At 51.0% G+C, this 19,615-nt stretch overlaps 1 protein-coding gene and 1 long non-coding RNA gene across 8 annotated transcripts in view; one reads left to right on the top strand and one right to left on the bottom strand.

Moving 5' to 3' along the window:
- Positions 1–19,615, top strand: part of LOC102733102 (uncharacterized) — a 118,244-nt gene that overhangs the window by 12,841 nt on the left and 85,788 nt on the right. For 2 of the 3 annotated variants that reach the window (XR_014149104.1, XR_014149105.1), the window contains exon 3: positions 17,043–17,148. This is a non-coding gene — a long non-coding RNA (uncharacterized LOC102733102). Of the gene's footprint in view, positions 1–6,294; positions 7,516–17,042; positions 17,149–19,615 lie in introns of those variants that run through there. The other variant, XR_434586.3, reaches the window with a different exon arrangement.
- On the bottom strand, positions 1,300–15,029 carry TGIF2 (TGFB induced factor homeobox 2). Of its 5 annotated transcripts, none has more exons than XM_031038239.2 (3): positions 15,011–15,029; positions 11,104–11,329; positions 1,300–4,011 (listed from the first exon to the last, which is right to left on the bottom strand). In XM_031038239.2, the coding sequence occupies exons 2-3, from the start codon at positions 11,293–11,295 to the stop codon at positions 3,490–3,492; spliced, it is 714 nt and encodes a 237-aa protein (XP_030894099.1). In that variant the 5' UTR covers positions 11,296–11,329; positions 15,011–15,029; the 3' UTR covers positions 1,300–3,489. The 5 variants fall into 5 exon arrangements, with proteins under 5 accessions (XP_030894099.1, XP_006742596.1, XP_030894097.1 ...); XM_006742533.3 differs by lacking the exon at positions 15,011–15,029 and adding an exon at positions 14,789–14,959; XM_031038237.2 differs by lacking the exon at positions 15,011–15,029 and adding an exon at positions 14,882–14,953.

The raw sequence follows: 19,615 nt of genomic DNA on the forward strand, positions 1-19,615 counted from the left end.
TTTTATTATCTAAAGTGCTTGCTTACTCTGGGGTTCATCTATTTGAAGCTTGATGCAGAAGATGCTTTTGGTTTCAGTTCTTTGAAAAGTATTTGTAGGAAGCCATCTCTTCTAAGGCAGTCAAACCATCCAAATCACTTACCCTTTTAGGGTAATATTAATATTCATTTTCCAGATGAAAATGAGTATTGAACTTCTTTTGAAGAGCCCTTCCAGCATATTCCTATTCTGCCAAGCCCTAGGGCCAAGTGTCCAGTTTGAGGGCTACTGATAGAGGGAAATGGAAACCAGGACTTTGGATGAATGGCTAAACTCTCTCAAACCGGAGCTCTTTAATCTGGGGAACGTGAATGGGGAGGCACTGACTCCTAATTTCTACAGGAGAGTGACTTGTGGGAGATTGGATATCCTCCATCTAGGTCTACTGGAATCAGGAAGAAGCCGATTTGGTTCAGTAGAAGAAATTTCTACTGTTTAGCCCAAACCATGTTACTTGAATGCCAGTAGGCAGTGAACCACCTGCCCATCACTAGTTCAGATAAGGTGCAGGCAGATGTCAGGGTGACCTTCAAGCAAGACAGACTTCAGTTCATATCTTAGCTCCATTTAATACTGGCTGTACAGTGCAGGCCAATTAATTTAACAAACACTCAATTTCTTTACCTATGAGAAGGGCACCTCACTTCTTTTGTGTGTATACAAAATTTAATAATGAACACTGCACAGGTCCAGGCACATAGCAAGGCTGTTTACTGCTGCAGGCCTTGACTTAGAACTGTTTGGGCTGCAATGAAATGTACAGTCATTTCATTATGAAGTAAAGAAGTAAATGAAACTCACAGCTATCTTAAGCAAAAAAGGGAAATTTACTAGCTTACATAATAGGGAAGTCTAGAGGTGGTACCAGTTTCAGACATGACTGAAGCATCCATTTCATGTCTGCTGCTTTCTGTGCTGGCTTCATACTACAGTTCAACCCCTCACTGGTTGAGGGGGAGGATAAAGTTGCTAGCTCCCTAAGTTTCCTCACCACACAGCAACCCCAAAGCTTGACTGTTTATCCCAGGGAAGACTGGTGTAGCATGGGAGGCATATGCCCCCTGCCCACTGTGATGAAAGGGATATGGGCCAGGTTTGAGAACAAGAAATAAGGATGCAGGGCACCCAACCCTGACAGGTGGCTGCTAAAGGGGGGAAATGATAAAGCCCTGTAAGAACTCAGCAACTGCCCCACCTCCAGATGGGGCCCAGGGTCACTGTGGGTCAATCTGTTTCTGCTTTAAAAAACAAAACAAAACAAAAACCAAAAACAACTTTATTTGACGAAAGACAAAAACAAAAGTTATTTACAGTAGTTTTTTTGCTCAAATAATTCAACGGGATAACTGTGCTTCTCCTCCAGGTTTATCTCACAACCAAACCAAGTGGAGGCTGTACCACCCCCAGCCTCCCCATCTTGCACAAGAGGGGGAATGCCAACCAGAATTCAGCAGCATGGCTCCTCACCCCTCACCACCTCTTCCAACAGTCATACCAGACCTGGGCTCACAGACATGGGTGGGGTGGAACAGGCTGGGCAAACAGCAACTTCAACTAATCTTGAAGCTGCTATGTTCTTTCTTCCCCAGCTGGGCCTCAGGAGGGTGAGGATCCCTGATCCCCCTGGGACATGCAAGGATGGGCGGGGTGGCAAAAGAGAGAGCCTAGGAAACTTGCCCACTCACAGAGAGCAAAGCTCCCATTCCTTAAAAAGCTAATCCCTATTCCCACAACAGTGGGTAGGCCAAGCCACTGAGAAGTCAGGTAGCCTCCCTGAAGTCTTCAGGGATCATCCCAGAAAGGACAGAACACACATTGCTGCCTTTCTCCCGGCCAGGCCCACCCATGTCAGTCAACCTCCAGGAATCTCCCCCTTGTGCCAGGAATCTCCCCCTTCTGCCTTACTTGGCAACTTCAGGAAACTACAGGCAGGGGGCTCCTGACCTGTCTTTTGGCCCAGTAACAATGCTTTCAGAACAAAAATATTTTGGCTAATAGTAACCTAGGATTAGTGTTTCTTAGGATATATAAAGATGGGGTGTATTGCTGTCGAATGCTGTCAGCAATGAAACAGCAAAATAAAAAATGGGGAGGAGGGAGAAGAGTAAGACCAACTGTGATCTATTTCACTGTGAAGTTCAGGGCAGAGGCCTCTGCAACTCCAATTTAGAGAAAGGTGCAACACAAAGACACAGCGAACAGGCTTCCTAACCGACTTCCAGCCCCAGCCTCCGTAGAAGGCAGCTCCTCAGCAGCCGGGGGCACATTCCCTGCTTCTTCCAGGAATAGGTTCTTGCCACCATCGTGGGAAAAACTGCCCATTTGAGTCAGCTACAAGGGCTTCCTGACCAGTAGGTGGCTCACTTCTCTCCAAGTAGGAGCTACTGGCAGCTTTTGACATTCTGATCCCACTAATCCAAGTTCTTAAAGGAATTCAAAACTCAGGCTGCAGGGCCAAGCTTTCAAGGATAAAGAGGGGAAAACATTAAAGAGAGGAAAAAAAAAACCAAAACCAAATAACCCACTTCCTTGGTCTAACTTAACTTCCCCTGTCCCCCAAAACATAGTAAAAACAAAAATTAAAAAAACAAAACAAAAAAAACGAACAAACCAAAAACCACCTCTCTGGTTTTATCCTTCTCTGCTCTGCGCTTAGAAGGTTTGGTCAGATTCTGTGTTGGACCCTTTCTATTCTTAAGAAGGCTTTGTTCCCTTCTGTGCCTGATGCAGAAAAGCCAAACCCCAAAAAGGTTTTTTTTTTTTGTAAATCAAACCAAGAATAAAACCACCATTTGGAATTTTGCAGAGATTTAGATGGTCCCTAAAATGAAAATACTCCTTCCTTGTAAAACACTCATCAGTTGCAGTGGTGCAGAATTCCCAGTTCATCAGATTCCCTCACGCAACACACTCTCACTCCCCACACCTGGGCTAACTACTCCCATTAATGCAAACCCCAGCAAAAAGGGAAAAATAAACAGTTTAGTGAAAACCTAAACATTCAACTGGAGTCAGTTCTGTTACATCTGCTGGGTTCCTCTTGTCTTTTGTTCACACTTACGAACTTGGGACTGTCCACACTTGGCTTAACGAAAAGAGGCCCAGCTGTGGGGCATAGGTCTGAATGTGGCAGGTTTCCTGTGCCCAGCCTAGGAAAGCAGGCTGGAAGAAAGGTGTCCTCGGAATCCTCTGGAGAAGCAGCAGCAGCACCATGCCTATCTCCGATCTCAATCTCATCACTGAGGAGGCCTGGAGAAACGGCAGTTAGCAGAGAGGTCCCCGTCACAGTGCAGTGATACCAGCTGGCATCTTCCTGCTGAAGACCTCTGGACAGAGGAGATGACCCCGATGTTTGGCAGTGATCCAAAGAAAGCCCTCTGTATGAAAAGGAACCAAAACAGAGACCCCGGACAGCTGGCTCGAGCCTCGAGCACCCTTCTTGGCAGATGCCTACTTGGGGTTTTCGGAGACTAAGGGGATAGGAGTGTGCAGTAAGGGGGGTGATGGGTCCTGCTGCTTCTGAAGCTCCATCTCAGCAGCCCTCTGTAGCGCCACCTCCACCAGCAGCTGGAAGCTACTGAAGTCTTCCTTGTCCTGCTCTGGGGGTGTGGGCGGTGGCGTGTTGAAGAGTCCACCTGTGGGGCTTCCAGCTTCAGCTCTGGTCAGGAGGGTGAGTGTGTTGCCAGGGGTCACCAAGGGCTTCGGAGGCTCTGGCTCCCCTTGTGGGAAGGGGGCCGCTGGCTTTTCCCCCTGGCCTGAGTGGAGTGGCATGGAGCACACAGACAAGGAGAGCACGCTGGTGGGGGCTGGTACAGACACAGCCAGCACCGAGGGGCTGCTGCCTCGGGGGAGGGCCACATCTGAGGCCTTACCCCCGCGGCGGGAGATGGTGAACTGATTGGGGTCTTTGCCATCCTTCCGAAGCATGTCTGGGAGAAGGCGCCGCCGGGCATTGATGAACCAGTTACATATCTGGAATGCACAGAAGAGGCCGTGATCAGTTCACTCAGTCAAAACCAGCTACGAAGCACCTATGTTCCTGGCCCCAGAAACACAGCAGTAAACAACACAGACATGATCCCACCCTTCAGACAAGTTCATGTTGGGAAGAGAGAGTTAAATCCTACAAATGAGTATAAAATTACAACCAGTGGTGGGGACAATAATGGGAAGACCCAATCTAGTCTTTGTGGACTCAGGGTAGAACTGACAGCAGGCAGGGCTGATCCCACTTAGGCCAGAACACCACGGCAAACCACTAAAGGGCCTAAACAGTGGTTTGTTGGACCTTCATACCTTGCACACTGTAGGTCCGTCTCCTGTCCCTCTCTCTTCTCCCTGTTTACCAACAGATACTTACAGAGCATGCACCAGCTGCTGCAGAGGGCAAAGACAGCAGCCCTCTCCCCCTCACCTCCTATGTGATGGGATATTGGGAACTGTGTGGGCTGCAGTAATGCCTAATGTTCCTCTACTGTTTGCTGAATGGATCAAGGCCCAGCTCTCCTTAGGGCTCCTGTACCAGTTTCTACCCCTGCTTATCACCTCTCTTGGCCCATTCCCAGGGCAAGCCCTTGGGTGCCATCTTTCTATGGAGTCTGTCTCTATCTAGCCAAAGGGACAGCTACCTATGGCAGGAGCTGGTGCCTGGAGTTGTCCTGGCTCCTAGCTCAGCAGGCTGTGAAAGCTCCTGTTCAGGGCAGAGCCAGAGCCTTCTTGTGGCTTCTCTTCCTCTCCATTCCAGGGGTTCTCGTTTATTCCTCTTCATCTCTAGGGTCTTTCCAGTACAACCACACACACACACACCAGCAGGCATCAGCAGACACTGGCTGAGCTGAATACTGGCTAAGGTTGCAGGAGAGTCCCAGAGAGAGGTAGGGCTGAACAGCTGGGTGAGGCAAAGGAAAGGGACTCAACACCTCTGATACTAAGTACTATGCCAGCCACCTCACTTGCATTTTGTTTCATCTGTATACAAGCCTGAAAGGTTGTGAGCAGTGTCCCCAAAGTACTAAGGAGGGAACTGAACTCTTAAAGGATGAAAGAACGTTCCCAAAGTCACACAGGCTCCGAGTGTAGAGCTGGGATCCAAACCCAGGTCTCCTGGCTTGAGGGCCCCTAACTGCTGTTCTGTGCTTTGCTGTGTCTTAGCAAACAGGTGGAACTGACAACCGAATAATCATGACCATATCCTAAAAGTGAATCCTTGTGGAACACAAAACATACCAGGTGCTGTTCTGAACACTTCCCATCTAATTACTCATTTAATCTTCAACAACTTATGAGACAGGCACTGTGATGATCACTTTATTTGAACCGGTGATGAAACAGAGGCCCTGATCAGAGAACTCAGTAACTTGCTCAAGGTCACCAGTTCAAAGGCTGGGCTCTGTCCCAGGCAACCCCCACTGCCAGGTGAAGAGAAAAGACTGAAGCCTTTTCTGCTCGCTCGGATGCTTCCACTCCTGCATCCTGCAGCTGCCTCACCAGCTACCTGTGCTACCAGGGAACACTGCGCCTGCTCACCTTAGCTCTGTGCGCAGGGAAAACAGGTCACAGTGACCTGGTTCGAGTGAAGTAGGGATGAGAATTTCTGTTGAGAAAGCAGGCTTGGGGAGGGGAGCCTAGGCATTTATTAGCAGCTGTGTGGGCATCTAGCCCCTAGCTGCGCCTCCCATCTTGGCTTAGAATTCTGGGAAGAGCAGAGCAGAAAAGCACCGCCCCCCCCAACACATACATTCTCCCACATGCTCACCCTGGTCCACAGAAAATCTGGCAGCCTACTGTCTGTTTTGTCTTCTCGTCCGCTAGAAATGCACAGCTGAGGGGGGCCAGGCAAGGGCGGGAGGCCTGCGTGCGCCACTAGGGCCAACTGTGGTATCAGGCGGTCAGGAATTTCTGTAGCCCCTTCAGCTGCCCGCCCCATGTCCGAGTCAGGAAAAGGGCACGTGATCTGCCCCACTCAAGGTCCTTGGGGAGGTGGTGGGGAGAATGCCAAGGTGAATTCTGTGACTGATACGGCACAACACAGGCTGGGTGCCTGAAAGCCTGTCTCTACCCCAAAATGGCCCTATGTGAGAGGTTGCTGTCCGGCCAGTACTTTTTATCAGTGGCTGAGATGAAGAATGTGGGAGGAACTGCTGTGGCAAACGGGCGTGGGAGGGGCACCAGGAAGCTGATGAAGGCCAGGAGGATCAGAGCAGGGCCTCTGAAGAAGGCTGACCCACACGTGCTTTAATTTTAATGTCTTTTCAGCTGTGAAAGACGGAAGCGAAAGAAGGGAGCGAAGTGAAGGCACGGAAAGACCTTTCCCAAACATCACTGGACCTCCACTTGTGTTGTGACCACCCATACCCAGGTGCTCTCAAAAGCAACTGGCTGTATTAGAATCACCTTGACGGTGACTTAAAAAAATAGTTATCTCTTGTGGGTGCTTGGCTGGATGTCAGTGGAGCGTGCAACTCTTGATCTCAGGGTTGTGGGTTCGAGCCCGGTGTTGGGTGTGATTGCGTACAAATAAAAAATCTTAAAAAAAAAAACCCAAAAAACTCTCCCATCTGCTCTATAGATCCAGTGGGAGTGGGGTGGGGTGGAGTCAGGAATGTGTGTTTTTAAACAAGCTCAAGAGTTCTGCTGCTCAGACTTAGGAACCAATGGTTTAACCCGCTCACCCCCACCCCCGTCCCGCTTTGGGAGAGTCTTCTCTCAGGTAACTGCATTTGAATGGAGCCCTAAAGGACTTGAAGGAATGGGGAGCTCAGGTGACACCACACTGGTAATTAACTACGTTGAATTCTTAGTCCATTAAACATCGTCTTCCCTCCCTACAGGACGCTACCCAGAAGGCAGGGATAGTGCCTGCTCTACCGCTGTGTTTCCAGCACATAGCTCTGGGCCTGGCACAGCGCATACCCCCAATCAGTATGAGAGTGAAAGAATGGGGCCCGAACCCTCCCTGCCACGCTTACCTTCCCTCCCCAACAGGCAGCCAGCCCTTGAGAACAGTTAAAAACCACAGCAATAAAGTGGGCTCAAAGGGTGTCACAGGGACCTGTGAAAACCCTTCACAAATGACTTTTTTTGGTCTTACCCTCCCGACTGCCTAGCCCCAGGCGAGTACCAGCAAACCAGTTAGTTAAATGACTCATTGACTTGCTAATGAGATTGCTCTTGGGCCAGTTAAAGGAGACAATCAAAAGAGCTGTCCCCAGGGAGAGAGAAAACAAGCTTGGCAAAATGCTGATGCATGATGAAGCCAGGTGATTGGTTCCAGGAGTGCATTATAATATTCTCTTTTGTGGATATTTGCAAAGTTCTTAATAAACAGTGAAATTTTAAAAATTACAGGAAAGAAAGCTGCCTCCAGGGACTTAGGCCAATTTTTCCAGACTGAGGAGCTACTGCATTTCTTTAGAGGTCCTGCCTGTTGACATTTCCCACACTTCCTCATTTTATATCAATTCAACAATTATTTACTGAGCACCTACCAGATACCAGGCATTGAGCTAAACACTTGGCATATAGTGATAAGTAAACCTCGGCTTCTGGAGTTTAGTGTGTTCTAAAAAGCAGCTACAGTCCATTGTCCAAATGCTGACCCAGACCTGGTACTGTGAGAGCGCACAGTTCCTCTGAGGGTGGAGGGTCTCCCTGGTCAGGAGTGGGAACGAAGTGGTCTGGGGTACTGATTAGTGTGGCCTGAGTATGGGGGACGGGGCAGGGATGAGGCCCAGTATGCAGATAGGGACACGTGATACTGTCATTAGGTTGGCAGGAATCATTGAAGGGTTTTTAATAGTGGAGTAACAAGTGGTAAGACAATGATAGGCTGGACCAGGGTAGGAAAGCCACATTCCAGAAATATTTAAGGGGTGAATGCATAGGAATTGGTGACTGATCAAATGAGCTGAGAAAGGGCAATCAAGGGGCACCCCTTCGAAAGGGAAGGAGCCAGCTTGGAGAAGTTATCCATTACCAACTGAGAAATCTGAGGTGCCTGTGAGACCTCCAAGCAGAGGTAGATGGTTGGGAGGCCATGTGGGATTCATGGTATAGTTTCCACCCAGGGCCACATGGTCACCACTGCTCGTTAGCTCTCAGCATGACTCTAGAGCAGGGTGGCCAACACCAGAACCCTTCCCATCAGGGCAGGCCAGGATCCAGCTGGCCCTTCCTCAGAAGTCTCTAGCAACAAATCCTTGCTCCAGACCAACATTTCTCTAAGTGGAATTGGGATATATCACCCTAGAGATCCATCACCCTAGAGATCCACTAGTTCTCAGAAGAATGTTTGAGCTTTATGTTTCCATTCTGATCTTGAGGAGGAGCACAGTGGCCTCTGGCAATCCAGACTTGCTCAACTCCAGAGTCAGTGTCTTTGTCAATACTGCACGGCACAGCCCAGTCAGCAAAGCATCATCCCCATCCACCATTTTATATTAATGCAGTTAGATGGAATCTCATTGATTTTACATTTACTTTGGAAAACTGGTTATTTTACAGTTTATAAGAGCAAAAGCAAGAAGTTGTTGTTTTTTTAACCCAGTTTTATGTTTATATGTGCTTAAGTGACGTGATCATAAAAATATTTCAAGTCAGCATGTTGGAGGGGAGGCGGGCCCATAAAAAATAACTTAAGAGAAACCGGCACATCGCTCAGTTCTAAGAAGCAGTTCCCTGACAAAAAGCAATTTCAATACAGTGTGGCAGCACAGGTAGGAGGTGCACCAGGAACACAGAGTAGTGGCCTCAGACCTAGTCCAAGAATGCTCTCATGAGGAAATGCTTACATGGAGTGAGCCAGGTTCAGAAAAGTCAGGAAGAAGCCCAGAGAGAAGGTCCGAAGGGTCACAAGACTCGGGGACAGGAAGAACTGAGAGATGAGGCTGGTAAGCTCCTGAGTTTGGACTCTATGCAGAGGACAGTGGGGTCCATGGAGTGTGTAACACCATCAGATTTGTACTTTTGTGTTCAAGAGAATGGACTGAGGGAGCAGAGTTAGATGGCATGCTGTCCAATTCATGAACTGCTTAATAAAGCCCATTAAAAAAAAAAAAAAAGCGAGAGGATAGAATGGACTTGAGGGAAAAAGGCTGGAGGCAGAAGACCAGCAAAGAGCCCATCTAGATGATCCTGGTTCTCAGGCTTAAGCCTTTGGCTTGTGTTGTTCTGCATCTTAGGAGTTCAAGTCCACCTCTTCTGGGAGGCCTGTTGAGGCTCCAGGCTGGCTTGGAAACCCTGCCTGGGTCTCTGCTGCCTTCTGTCCCAGCAAGTGATTACTTTTTACAAACGCTAATGGCGAGGTCTTCTCCGCTTTCCCATCCTGGACTACACACCTTGAGGGTAGGAATGTGTCTGGTTCCTCTCTGGGACCTCAACTCTAGCTGGGAGTGCTTGGTACACTGTGAGATGCTAGACACTGCTAGACACCCGAGGTCAGTCCAAGACCTCTGATCTAGGAGAGATGAGGATGACAAGAGCAGAAACACCCACTCTGTGCTCACCTTGCCGTGAGCCTTGAATCTTTCTTCTCTATCCCTCCTCCTTACATACTATGAAAGTACCACAATCATCTCCTTTTTTCAGAGGAGGAAACACAAGGCTCAGGGAGAGGCACTGGACCTGGCCAATGTCCAGGCTTCTTCTTGTGGAGAAGATGGGATCTGAGTCAGGTTCTGTAACTCTGGAGCCTTTCTCGCAGACAAGACTCCCATTAACCACTGCCCAGCAAGTATAAAGTCAGGTGAGAGGAGTTCTGAGGGCTGAATACTCAGCGTGGAGGCATCGTGGAAGAGGGATGGGAGCTGGGAAGACAAGGGAGGTTCCGAGTGGGGTAAGGGAATGAGGGAGAGTTAGCACCATAGACTGAAATAAGGAATCTATTAAAGGCTAGGAAAAGACAGAGCTGGAACCGGTAGCAGAGGGGCTTGGGGTAGAGGCTTAGCCGGCTCATGAAGGGAGCACTGGGGGCTCGTGGGGCAGGGAATAGGCCTTCGCTAGGCTGGGGGCCTGCTCTGTGTCTCCCAGGTAGATGAGAGCCAAATTGGAGGCAAGTCATTGGTAGTCTAGGGTGTCCTGCCTAGCACCATGAAAACAGAACAAAACACCTATAGGTCAGCAGTTGGGGCAGTTCAAAGGAGATAATACCTTGTGCTCTGACAAAAAGTGGACAAGAGATCTTCAGGTATGCTCACGTGCATGGTTTACAAAGCACTTTCCTTTCTTTCTTTTAAAAAAATATTTTATTTATCTATTTTTAGAGAGAGTGCGGGGGTGGGAGTGTGGGCATGGGACAGAGGAGGGAGAGGGACAAGCAGACTCCATGCTGAGCGCGGAGCCTGATGTGGGGCTCGATCCCAGGATCCTGAGATCATGACCTGAGCCTAAATGAAGAATCAGACGCTCAACCAACTGAGCCACCCAGGCACTCCATCTTTTCTTTTCTTTTTTTTTTTAAGATTTTATTTTTAAGTAATCTCTACACCCAATATAGGATGCGAATTCACAACCCCAAGATCAAGAGTCACATGCTCCACTGGCTGAGCCAGCCAGGTGCCCCCAAACACTTTCACATCCAGTTCAGAAACTGCTCCTTAACAACAATTCAGTCAGGCAGGGGAGGATTCGAACCCCCCACTTTACAGGTGGAGAAATCAAGATGTAGACCATTGCTCCTATGTTGCAGAACTGGGTTTTGAACCCAGAACCTCTGAATTCTGCCCTTTCCTTGGCCATGATCCCAACTCATTTTTCTAACTACATTGCAGACCACCAGCTGCCCTTCTGCAACCAAGTCACTATCCCAACACTGCTCTGGGGCTGGGGGCTGAATTCCAAACACTCGATGCCTTCTCGCCTTCCCATGGCCTCCATGGTTAACGACACCAAGACGTTAATAATGGTGCCTTGCCTCTTCAGAAGTCTCCCACATCTAGCTGCAGTGACCTCACGTCGTTGTCTTCCCTTGAGGCAGGGAGAGTGGCCATTCTCACGTGGCCACACGGTGTATCAGGGACAGGGCTTAGAGAGGCCTAGAAGCCAGGTCTCCTGCTACCTGCTCCTTACCTGCAGCACTGACAGGTTGGTCTGTCCGGAAAGGCTCAGCTTCTCCTGCTCCGAGGGGTAGGCGTTGTAGCGGTGTACGTACAGCCAGTCCCGGAGGATCTTCACCGATTCCTTGGGCAGGTTGCCTCGGCGCTTCCGCTTGCCTGCGAGGGAGAGGATGCCTTCCTCCTCACCCAGGTCACTGTCTGACATGGTGTCTAGGGGCTAGGCTGGACCTTGGGCAAGCCTGGGACAAGTGACAAAGGGGATGGGGACATTATTACCACGCACTGCCTCTCACCCTTTCCCTGTCTCCAAACACACCATTATTAGAGCCTGGGACACCACAATGGAGGAAGAGCAAATCGAAGTCTCAGGTCATAGCTTAGCCTGGGCAACCCAGAAGGGAAGGGTCTGAGATGCCTTCATTTTATGCAGCCAGTCAGTAGAGGACTACTGACATAAATGGCAGCTCATTAATAAGCAGTACCAGGCTAGAACCACAGCTACCACTGGGGTCTGTTTTCCATGCTCTGTACTGAGCACTTCACACTTCCTATCTCACTTGATCCTCACAAAGTCCTTGTAAGACAGATACTACTGTTACCATCATTTTATAGATGAGAAAATCAAGGCCCAGAGAGAAAGCCACCTAACTTAGACAGTTAGCATGTGACCCAGTAATTTCACTCCTAGACATCTACCAAAGAGAAATGAAAACGTGTGTTCACACAAAACCTTGAACACAAATGTTTATAGAGACATGATTCATAATAGCCAAAAGGTGGAAACAACCCAAGTGTCCATCAGTGGAGGAATGGATAAACAAAATGTAGTCCATCCATATGGTAGAATATTATTTGGCCATAAAAAGAAGCTAAGTCCTGATCCATGCTACACTGTGGATGAACCTTGAAAATATGCTAAGTAAAAGAAGGTCACAAAAAACACGTATGATTCCATTTTAATGAAATATTTAGAATGGGCTGAGGAGGGGAATAGAAGGGTGACAGCTAAAGGGTATGGAGTTTCTTTTTGAGGTGATAAAAATGTTCTAAAATTGACTGTGGTGGTGGTTACGCAGTTGTGAAAATACTAAAACCACTCGTTTGTTTGCTTTAAATGGGTAAGTTGTATGATATGTGAGCTACATCTCAATAAAGCTGTTATGAAAAAACAGCTTTATTGATAAAGCTGGACAGGGTATGGAAACAAGGTCTGGACCAAGGTTTGCCACCACCAACAACCGACTTCCCCCAGCCCCACCAAACTCTATTGCATCTTGCCTCCCAGGTCTGGAAAGTCTATTAATCACCATGGTCCTACAGCAATCCGTGTAACATTTACTGTACCCACTACCCTGCAGAGAGTGTTGAGTCATCCCTACTGGTTGTCTCAGACATTCTCTTTTGTCATCTAGCCCCTGGCCTGGTCCATGAATCAATTCCTCAAAAATCCAGATAAATGAGCAAGGCTGGGCTCTGGTTCTCTCATCTTGGCTGTGTGACTTTGGCAAGTGTGCTCTTTCCTTTCTGGGCTTGAGACCCCTCTTCACCTGTCAAACGAAGGAAGGGGTTTCCCTAAACAACCCAACTCAGTTGCTCATCCCCCTGACAAACTTCTGGTTCACACATGCAAAAGAGGTTTACATTTTAAAACCAAAAGTTCCAGGGCAAGCTAATGCCAGAATCTCAAGGTTCCTCCCTCCTCAGCCTTTTAACAGCTACCCAGCAGGCTGGGCCAACAGACTCTGGCATCTCCCAGGTTTTGTTTCCTCGACTTGGGCCTGAGCCCAGATATCTGGGCTGGCTGGGCCAGGCTTTCGAGGGAAGGGTCTCACCCTCCCAGCCAGGCCACCTGGAGGTGAGACAGGCCTTGGTTAGAGGTGCCACTCCTCAGAGAACACCAACAACAGGCTGCTTTCTGAGGTCAGGTTTCTGGGGCTTAGCTGGCCAGGGCAGTTGGGATCTGGGCTCGGGGATGCAGTCCTGGCAGGCTATGAGAAGTTTACTCAGGGTTATCTGTATAACTCCACCCTGGCTACCAGCCAAGTCCCAGGCTGCAGGGTTCCTGAGGTGGCCCATGGAGATGACCCCTCAGCCTCCACACACCTCTCTCCACCATGGTGTCCTGCACTCCAGCCAGCTTACAACGGGGGAGGTTTCCCACATACACACCCCACACTCACACCCAGACACAGACAGACTGACAGACACACGCCCTCACCACCAGGCAACTCTGTAACAGTGCTCGGATAGCAGGCACCAACCCATCGCTTAGCTCCTGGAACCACCATGGTTTTCACCGACAAACACAGCACACACACAGCTTACAGATCCCACGTCTAGCACGAACAACTGGTACCCACGAAACCAGCCCAATTCCTGGATATACGCCTACCCACAAACTCCAACCGGCCCGCCCACCCGCGATCTCTCAGACTGAGGAAACTCCAAACGTCATCACAGCATCGATCAATTCTTACCCCAACTAGCCTGTGGCAGCACCCTCACGACACGACACCCGGTGCACCCTGCTACACACTCCACGACGCCGACCTGCAGCCGGTCCCGCACGAACTTTCTGACAACTCCCCCAGCTCCTCCCGACACTCCCCCGGGCCGCGCACTCACGGTGCATTCCCAGCAGTTCACACAAAGCGCGCAGCCTCCCCCGCGGCCCAGACCTAGTCGGAGCACATGGCTCCCGGGGCGGCGGGGAATCGGCCTGCGCTCGGGGCGCCCGCACCCCTCAGCCCCCTACCCCGCGCCAGACTCGGCGCCCCAGCTCTCCCGCCGGCCCGCAACGCGGGTGGGGCGGGGGCTCTGGAAGAAAGAAAACTCACGTGTCTGTCCCGGGGCAGGAAAAAGTTTGGTTCCCACCCCCTTCCCCCGCCGCTTGGCGCTGGCTGACTCTTCGGGGCGCGGGGCTGGCCGAGCCTGCGCGCTCGGCTTTGTGCTCCGAACTCGGCCCGGAGGGGGAGGGGAGGGGGCTGGGCTCCCACCTCCGCACCGCCCCCCCCCAAGCCCTGCGCCCAGACTCCATGTTGGCCGCCCCCTACCCCGGAGACTGCGCGCTTCCCCCGCGGGAGGCTCGGCTCACGCTCGGCCTGCCTGAGGGTCCCGGCGCGCACAAACTTTCTTCAGGTCGCCGGCCCCACGCGCCCCGCTTCCTTGGCCGCCTGGGAGTGACAGATGCCTCCGAGACAGACTTTCCTTTGTTCCAAAGGAAAGGGGAACTCGCGCGGGCTCCCCAGCCCCCCAGCCCCGGGCCCTTCCCGCTGCCCCCACCCGCAGCTGTCACTCTCGGCGGCCCCCTCCTCGGCTCGGCCGCGGGGGGGGCGGCGGGGGGGTGAGGCTGCTGGCGGTTAGCAACGTGCACTTTTTTAAACCAAACAAACCCGCCCCCCGCGCGCTCACCCCGGCCCGGAGCAGGGGCGGCCCTCTCACGGGCTAGGATCGTAGGGAGATGGGCCCCCCAGAAGGGCCCCGAAAGAGCTTTCAACTGGGGGGGCGGTGGGACATTCCCCCCACCGGCCCTCGCCCGCCCCCAGCAGTCGCGGCTCACAAACACCAGAGCTCACACACCCACAATCGCACGCGCCAGGACGACGCCCCCTCCCCCGCCCGGCCGAGAAAAAGAAACTTTCCAAGTTGTCCGCGCGCCCCCCGCCCGCCTCTGTCCCACTCCTGCGCCTCTCACTGACTTTTCCGAGCGGCTTTTCCGTCCACGCGGTCCCTGGCTCGGTCCCGGGCGTCCCGGCAGGGGGCGGGGGGCGCCGGGGGAGCGCGGCGCGTACCTGCCGGGCCTGACACTCGGCCTGACAGCTCGCGGCTGGAAAGCACCTCGCGGCCTGACGTCAGATCCCCTCTCCTCCCCCCCGCGCTTTCCTCGCCCTCCCCCACCCGCCCGGAGGGAGAAAACAAACTTTGTGCGGAGCGCGGCGAGCTACGCCCACCCCCCGCGGGGCGGGCCGACGGCGGCCAGGGGCTTCGTCCCGCCCACCGCGCCCGGAGGGGGCGGGGCCGGGAGGGCACCTTCTTCCTGCGCCCACCCCCACCCTCAGGAATGCCACATGGCCTCCGAAGAGGAGTGGTGGGAACCCAGACTCGGGAGAGTCCGCTTGGGGGCAGGAAGTGGCCCGTTCCTCCTCTCGGAGAGCGTTTCCGGAGCGCCTACTGTGTGCTCCACGCCCGGAGTGGGGGCCGTTACCGAGGGGAGAAATAATGCAGACTAACGTTTGTGAGACCGCTCCCTCCACCAGATCTCCCGCCGGCGGTGTGGTGGTTCCCATTGCACCAAGAGGAAACTGAGGCCCAGTTAGCCCGGGGATTTACCCCAGCTGGTGAGGACCGGGTTCTGAATGCGACGCCTCCTCTGCCCTCAACGGCCGCTAGAGTCGGGTAGAAGGCTGCCTCGGACACAGCCCCAAAGCACGCAGCTCCTGGGTCTAGAACACAAGTGGCGGCCAGAGGTAAAAACAGCGCTTGAGGAGTGTTATCACACAGCGACGCGGAGCGGGGCCCTCGGTGTGTACCATCCCATCCAGTCCTTGGGTTATGGGCTTGGTGCTGTTACATACCCGCTCCAGGTTTAGCCACGAGCCGCAGAGGCTCTAGACTTGCTTCTTGTCACCCAGCCAACCAGTGTCGTTCAGCCCAGGTGGGCCCGCCAGTGGAGCCCAGCCCTCACCGCACTGAGGCCGACCACCTGACTGGAAACGCCCAGAGCCCGTCTCTGGAGGCTCACCGCACTCAACTCCAGGAATGTTTCCTTCGGTCTTCGCCAGCCGTGCCAGCACTCTCGTCCCTGCCCTTTGCTCTGTGCCACAATGTGAAGTACCTGGTGACCAGCCCCCCTCGGCTTCCCCACCAGACTTTGTGTTCCCCAGAGCGCGGCAGCACACAGCCGAAAACCGGCCGAGGCCTTTTCTGGGCCTCTGGTGCCTGCCTCATCCGGGCCCAGCTACCGAGGACCCTTGAGCACCCTTGAAAAGGCTTTTGGTCCTAATTGCGCTTCAGCAGTGGAGAAATCTGAAAATAAAAATCGAGGTTTTTTCCAAACAGGCCTTAAGCCAATCAGAATGCTGATTAAATGATCGTGAGGGTGCACCTGGGCTCCCGATTGAAGCCAGACTTCCCTGCAACCGCTTAGAACCCAGTTGGCCACACTATCCTCCTCACAGCACCCAAAATGTCAATGCCACTTGCCCAACGCCCACCATTTCACAGATGCGGAGACTGAGGCCCAGTGTGGAGGCCCCAAATGATCTCTTGGGGAAGTGGTGCTCTGTCTTAGAGAAGAGAGGCTTGGGGAGTCTTAGGGTAAAGGTAAAACTCCTGGGTCCTGGTCACTAGGCTCAAAGATATTTGTGGGGCAGGGACCTTCAGGAAGGGGGGGGGTCTGGAAGGGGAAACGGGTGCATCCAGTTGAGTCTGGAGATAATGACTGTCCCCAGCACTCAGTGCCAGGCATTGTGGTCCAGTGCATGAGAGCCAGACTCTGCCATTTGGGGGAAGCCACTGGGGACCTGGGCTACAGCCCAGAGACCTCCCTGCAAATTCTGCCGCCCCGGCGCCAGGGCTTCCGAGGTTTGTGCGAGGTGAGGTGCTCGGGGCAAACAGAAGTCAATAGCTCCCTCCTCTCACAGCTGGGCCACCTGGGAGCTGGATAACAAAGCAGCTTCAGAAGCCCCTCCCAGACTTCCTGGAGGGGGAGGGGAAGGGCTGGGATGTAAAAGGAGGCTGGGAGTGTGTCAGGATTGCACATTGTAAACATTCCCCAGGTAAAGCCTAAATACCAGTGGACTATGAGAATTGCCATGTGAAGTTTTTCAACTAGTAAGTATCAGAATTTAAAATGCATGCATCCTCTCAGCCAGTAAGTCCACTTCCAGGAATCTATCATGAGAAGTAATCGCAGAACAATGATACATGCTTATACAAGATTGTTCTTTGCAGCACTGTTCATTCTGGTGGAAGATTGCCGACAACTACATACCCCTGACCAGGTGCTGACTTCTTACAGCACCTCTGGGACCTCCGTACAGCAGGGTGTTGTAATGGGGTAAGTCTGCACACTAACCTAGGGGATGGCCAAGATATATGTATTGTGACAATTTGCAGTATCCCAGCACAAGGCGTTTTGGATGTTCTTGGTACCTTTATGGGAAAGCCTTTAATAACTGGGAAGATATTCTTATGTCATTTTTCTCTTCAGGTTTGCTACTCCCTTCTCCCCTTTTCACATATGAAAAAAACTGGGTTCCTGAGAGAAGGGACTTGCCTGATAATGAAGCTGGAGTCCTGACTCCTGGGACAGATCTGGGGTGGGGTCTGGATGGGAAGGACAGGTAGGTGTGGCGTCAGCCCCTAGACTCACCTGGTTGCCTCCAGTGGGCCATTTTAGGAAAAGCCCCAGGAACTCAAGACCCCTCAGGCCAGAAAAGGGACTGGATAGGTTGCGCAAGGCAACTCCTGCTTCTGTATTGGAAAACCCAAATTAGAGGCTGCTGCCGATGGGGCTCCCTGTTCATTGTGCTTGTTTCTGGTGAACTTGGTTATCACATAGGTTCAAATGAATGTCATGTAAGTCCACTTTCATTAAAAGAAAAAAAAAAGCCGTTGCCCTTTTTACCTGGGATTGATGGAAGTGGGGTAAGGGACCAGTATTCACCTGGAGCCAAGAGGAGCCAAGGCTAGATATGGTCGCATAAAGGAAATGGGGTTCTGTGGGTTCTGTGGGGTGGAGGGGAAGAGTCCAGAAAAGGCCAGGGTCAGTGAGTAATTCAGGAAACGGTGGAATCAGTCAGCTGGTCGGGCCTTGAAGGCCAGGGTACAAAGTTTGGATTTGGTGGTGTGGGCAGTAGGGAGCCTTGCGGATTTCTGAGACCTGCTGAGGAGAGATAGGAAGTGATTGGCGGTAGGGTGATCAGGTGAGGCAGCTCTGGGTAATTGAGGCCAAAATGATGGAGGCCTGTCTCTGAGGTCTAGGATATTTGTGGCTCTCTTCTGTGAGGTTCAGTATTCTCATCTAATGTGGATTTCAGCTTATCAACATCTTCTTTTTTAAAAGATTTGTCATATTCTGCTGATCATTCACAATTTGCTTAGCTTTCTCCAAGTTTGAGGTATTCACTCATCTAATTTTTGAGTGCTTAGTGTTTGACAGGCTGTGCGCTTGAAGCTGGGGAACCCACTGCCTGGGTTGTCAGGAATGGTTTGGGCAACAGTGCCGGTTGGTGAAAGGGGTATGGGGCTTGGGATTTGGAGCTACTAGCCAGATGATGTAGGCAAATCGTCCAAACCCTTTGAGCCTTCCTTTTCTCATCTGTGGAAACATCTGGATTTGGTGAGGGCCAAAGAAAATAACGGCTATGTGAAAACCCTCTGTGAATTATGTTCAGTGCATCTAGAAAAGCAGATCCTGTTATCAGAGTGTCTTAGCTCTGTAGTGTCTGTGTGTCAGTTGACAATATGAGTTCCAGTTTCTTCTTCATCTGACAAATGAGAGGGTTGGACATGTTAATCCTAAAGGTCTCTTCCTTTGGCATTCTACCATCTAGGCTTAAATGATTTTTTTTTTTTTTAAGATTTTATTTATTTGATGGAGAGAGAGAGAACACAAGCGGTGGTGGGGGGGGGTGTGCAGCAGAGGCTCTCTGCTGAGCAGGGAGCCTGATGCAGAGATTTTGATTTTTGATTTTGAAAGCTATATATATATATATATATATATAAATGCTTGTTTGCCCACAGCTTTTTAAATTTTTATCTTTGCTGGTTTAAGTGCTATGGAGTATTATCTGAAAGTTGTATATGTCTGCATGACTTTCCTAACAGGCCAGGCTAATCTTTGTTCTAGCTAATCTTCGTTATCTGATTTTCTTCCTGTGCAAACAGTTTGCATCAAAGGGATATTTCAGATGGGTCCAAGTCGTAGCATTATAACTCAGGGGTGTTGGTGTGGCTGGGATGTGGCAGTGACCTACAAGTAGGGATACCACTGTCTCTTCTCTTAATGCCCTCTGGCTTCTAGACAAAGATAAAGAGTGTTGTGCTTTTAATTTGGGGATTAAGAAAATCACTTTTGATTTTCTGGTAGTCCGCTCCTCTACCTGTGAGCCACTGGGTATGGCACCTCCAGTCATGGCTACAGAAGTCAGCCAGGCAGAGTTGGCTGTTGTGGGGCCTGAGAGACTTAATAACTGTATTTTTCTTCATTTCTTTTATTAGGGTCCGTGTGATAGGATAGATGAGGATCAGATCCATTTGGCATAGTTTCATTTTTTATATGTGGGTATTTTCTTCTCCTGGAGTATTATTTTTTCTTTTCTTTCTTTCTTTTTTTTTTTTGAGGTTTTTCTTTTTTCTTTTTTTTCTTTATGTTATGTTAATCACCATACATTACATCATTAGTTTTTGATGTAGTGTTCCATGATTCATTATTTGCATATAACACCCAGTGCTCCATGCAGAACGTGCCCTCTTTAATACCCATCACCAGGCTGCGGGGGGGGGGGGGGGGGGGGGGGGGG

The sequence above is a fragment of the Leptonychotes weddellii genome, chromosome 10 (genome assembly GCF_054177405.1).
Source record: "Leptonychotes weddellii isolate Sample4059 chromosome 10, ASM5417740v2, whole genome shotgun sequence".
Classification (NCBI taxonomy): domain Eukaryota; kingdom Metazoa; phylum Chordata; class Mammalia; order Carnivora; family Phocidae; genus Leptonychotes; species Leptonychotes weddellii.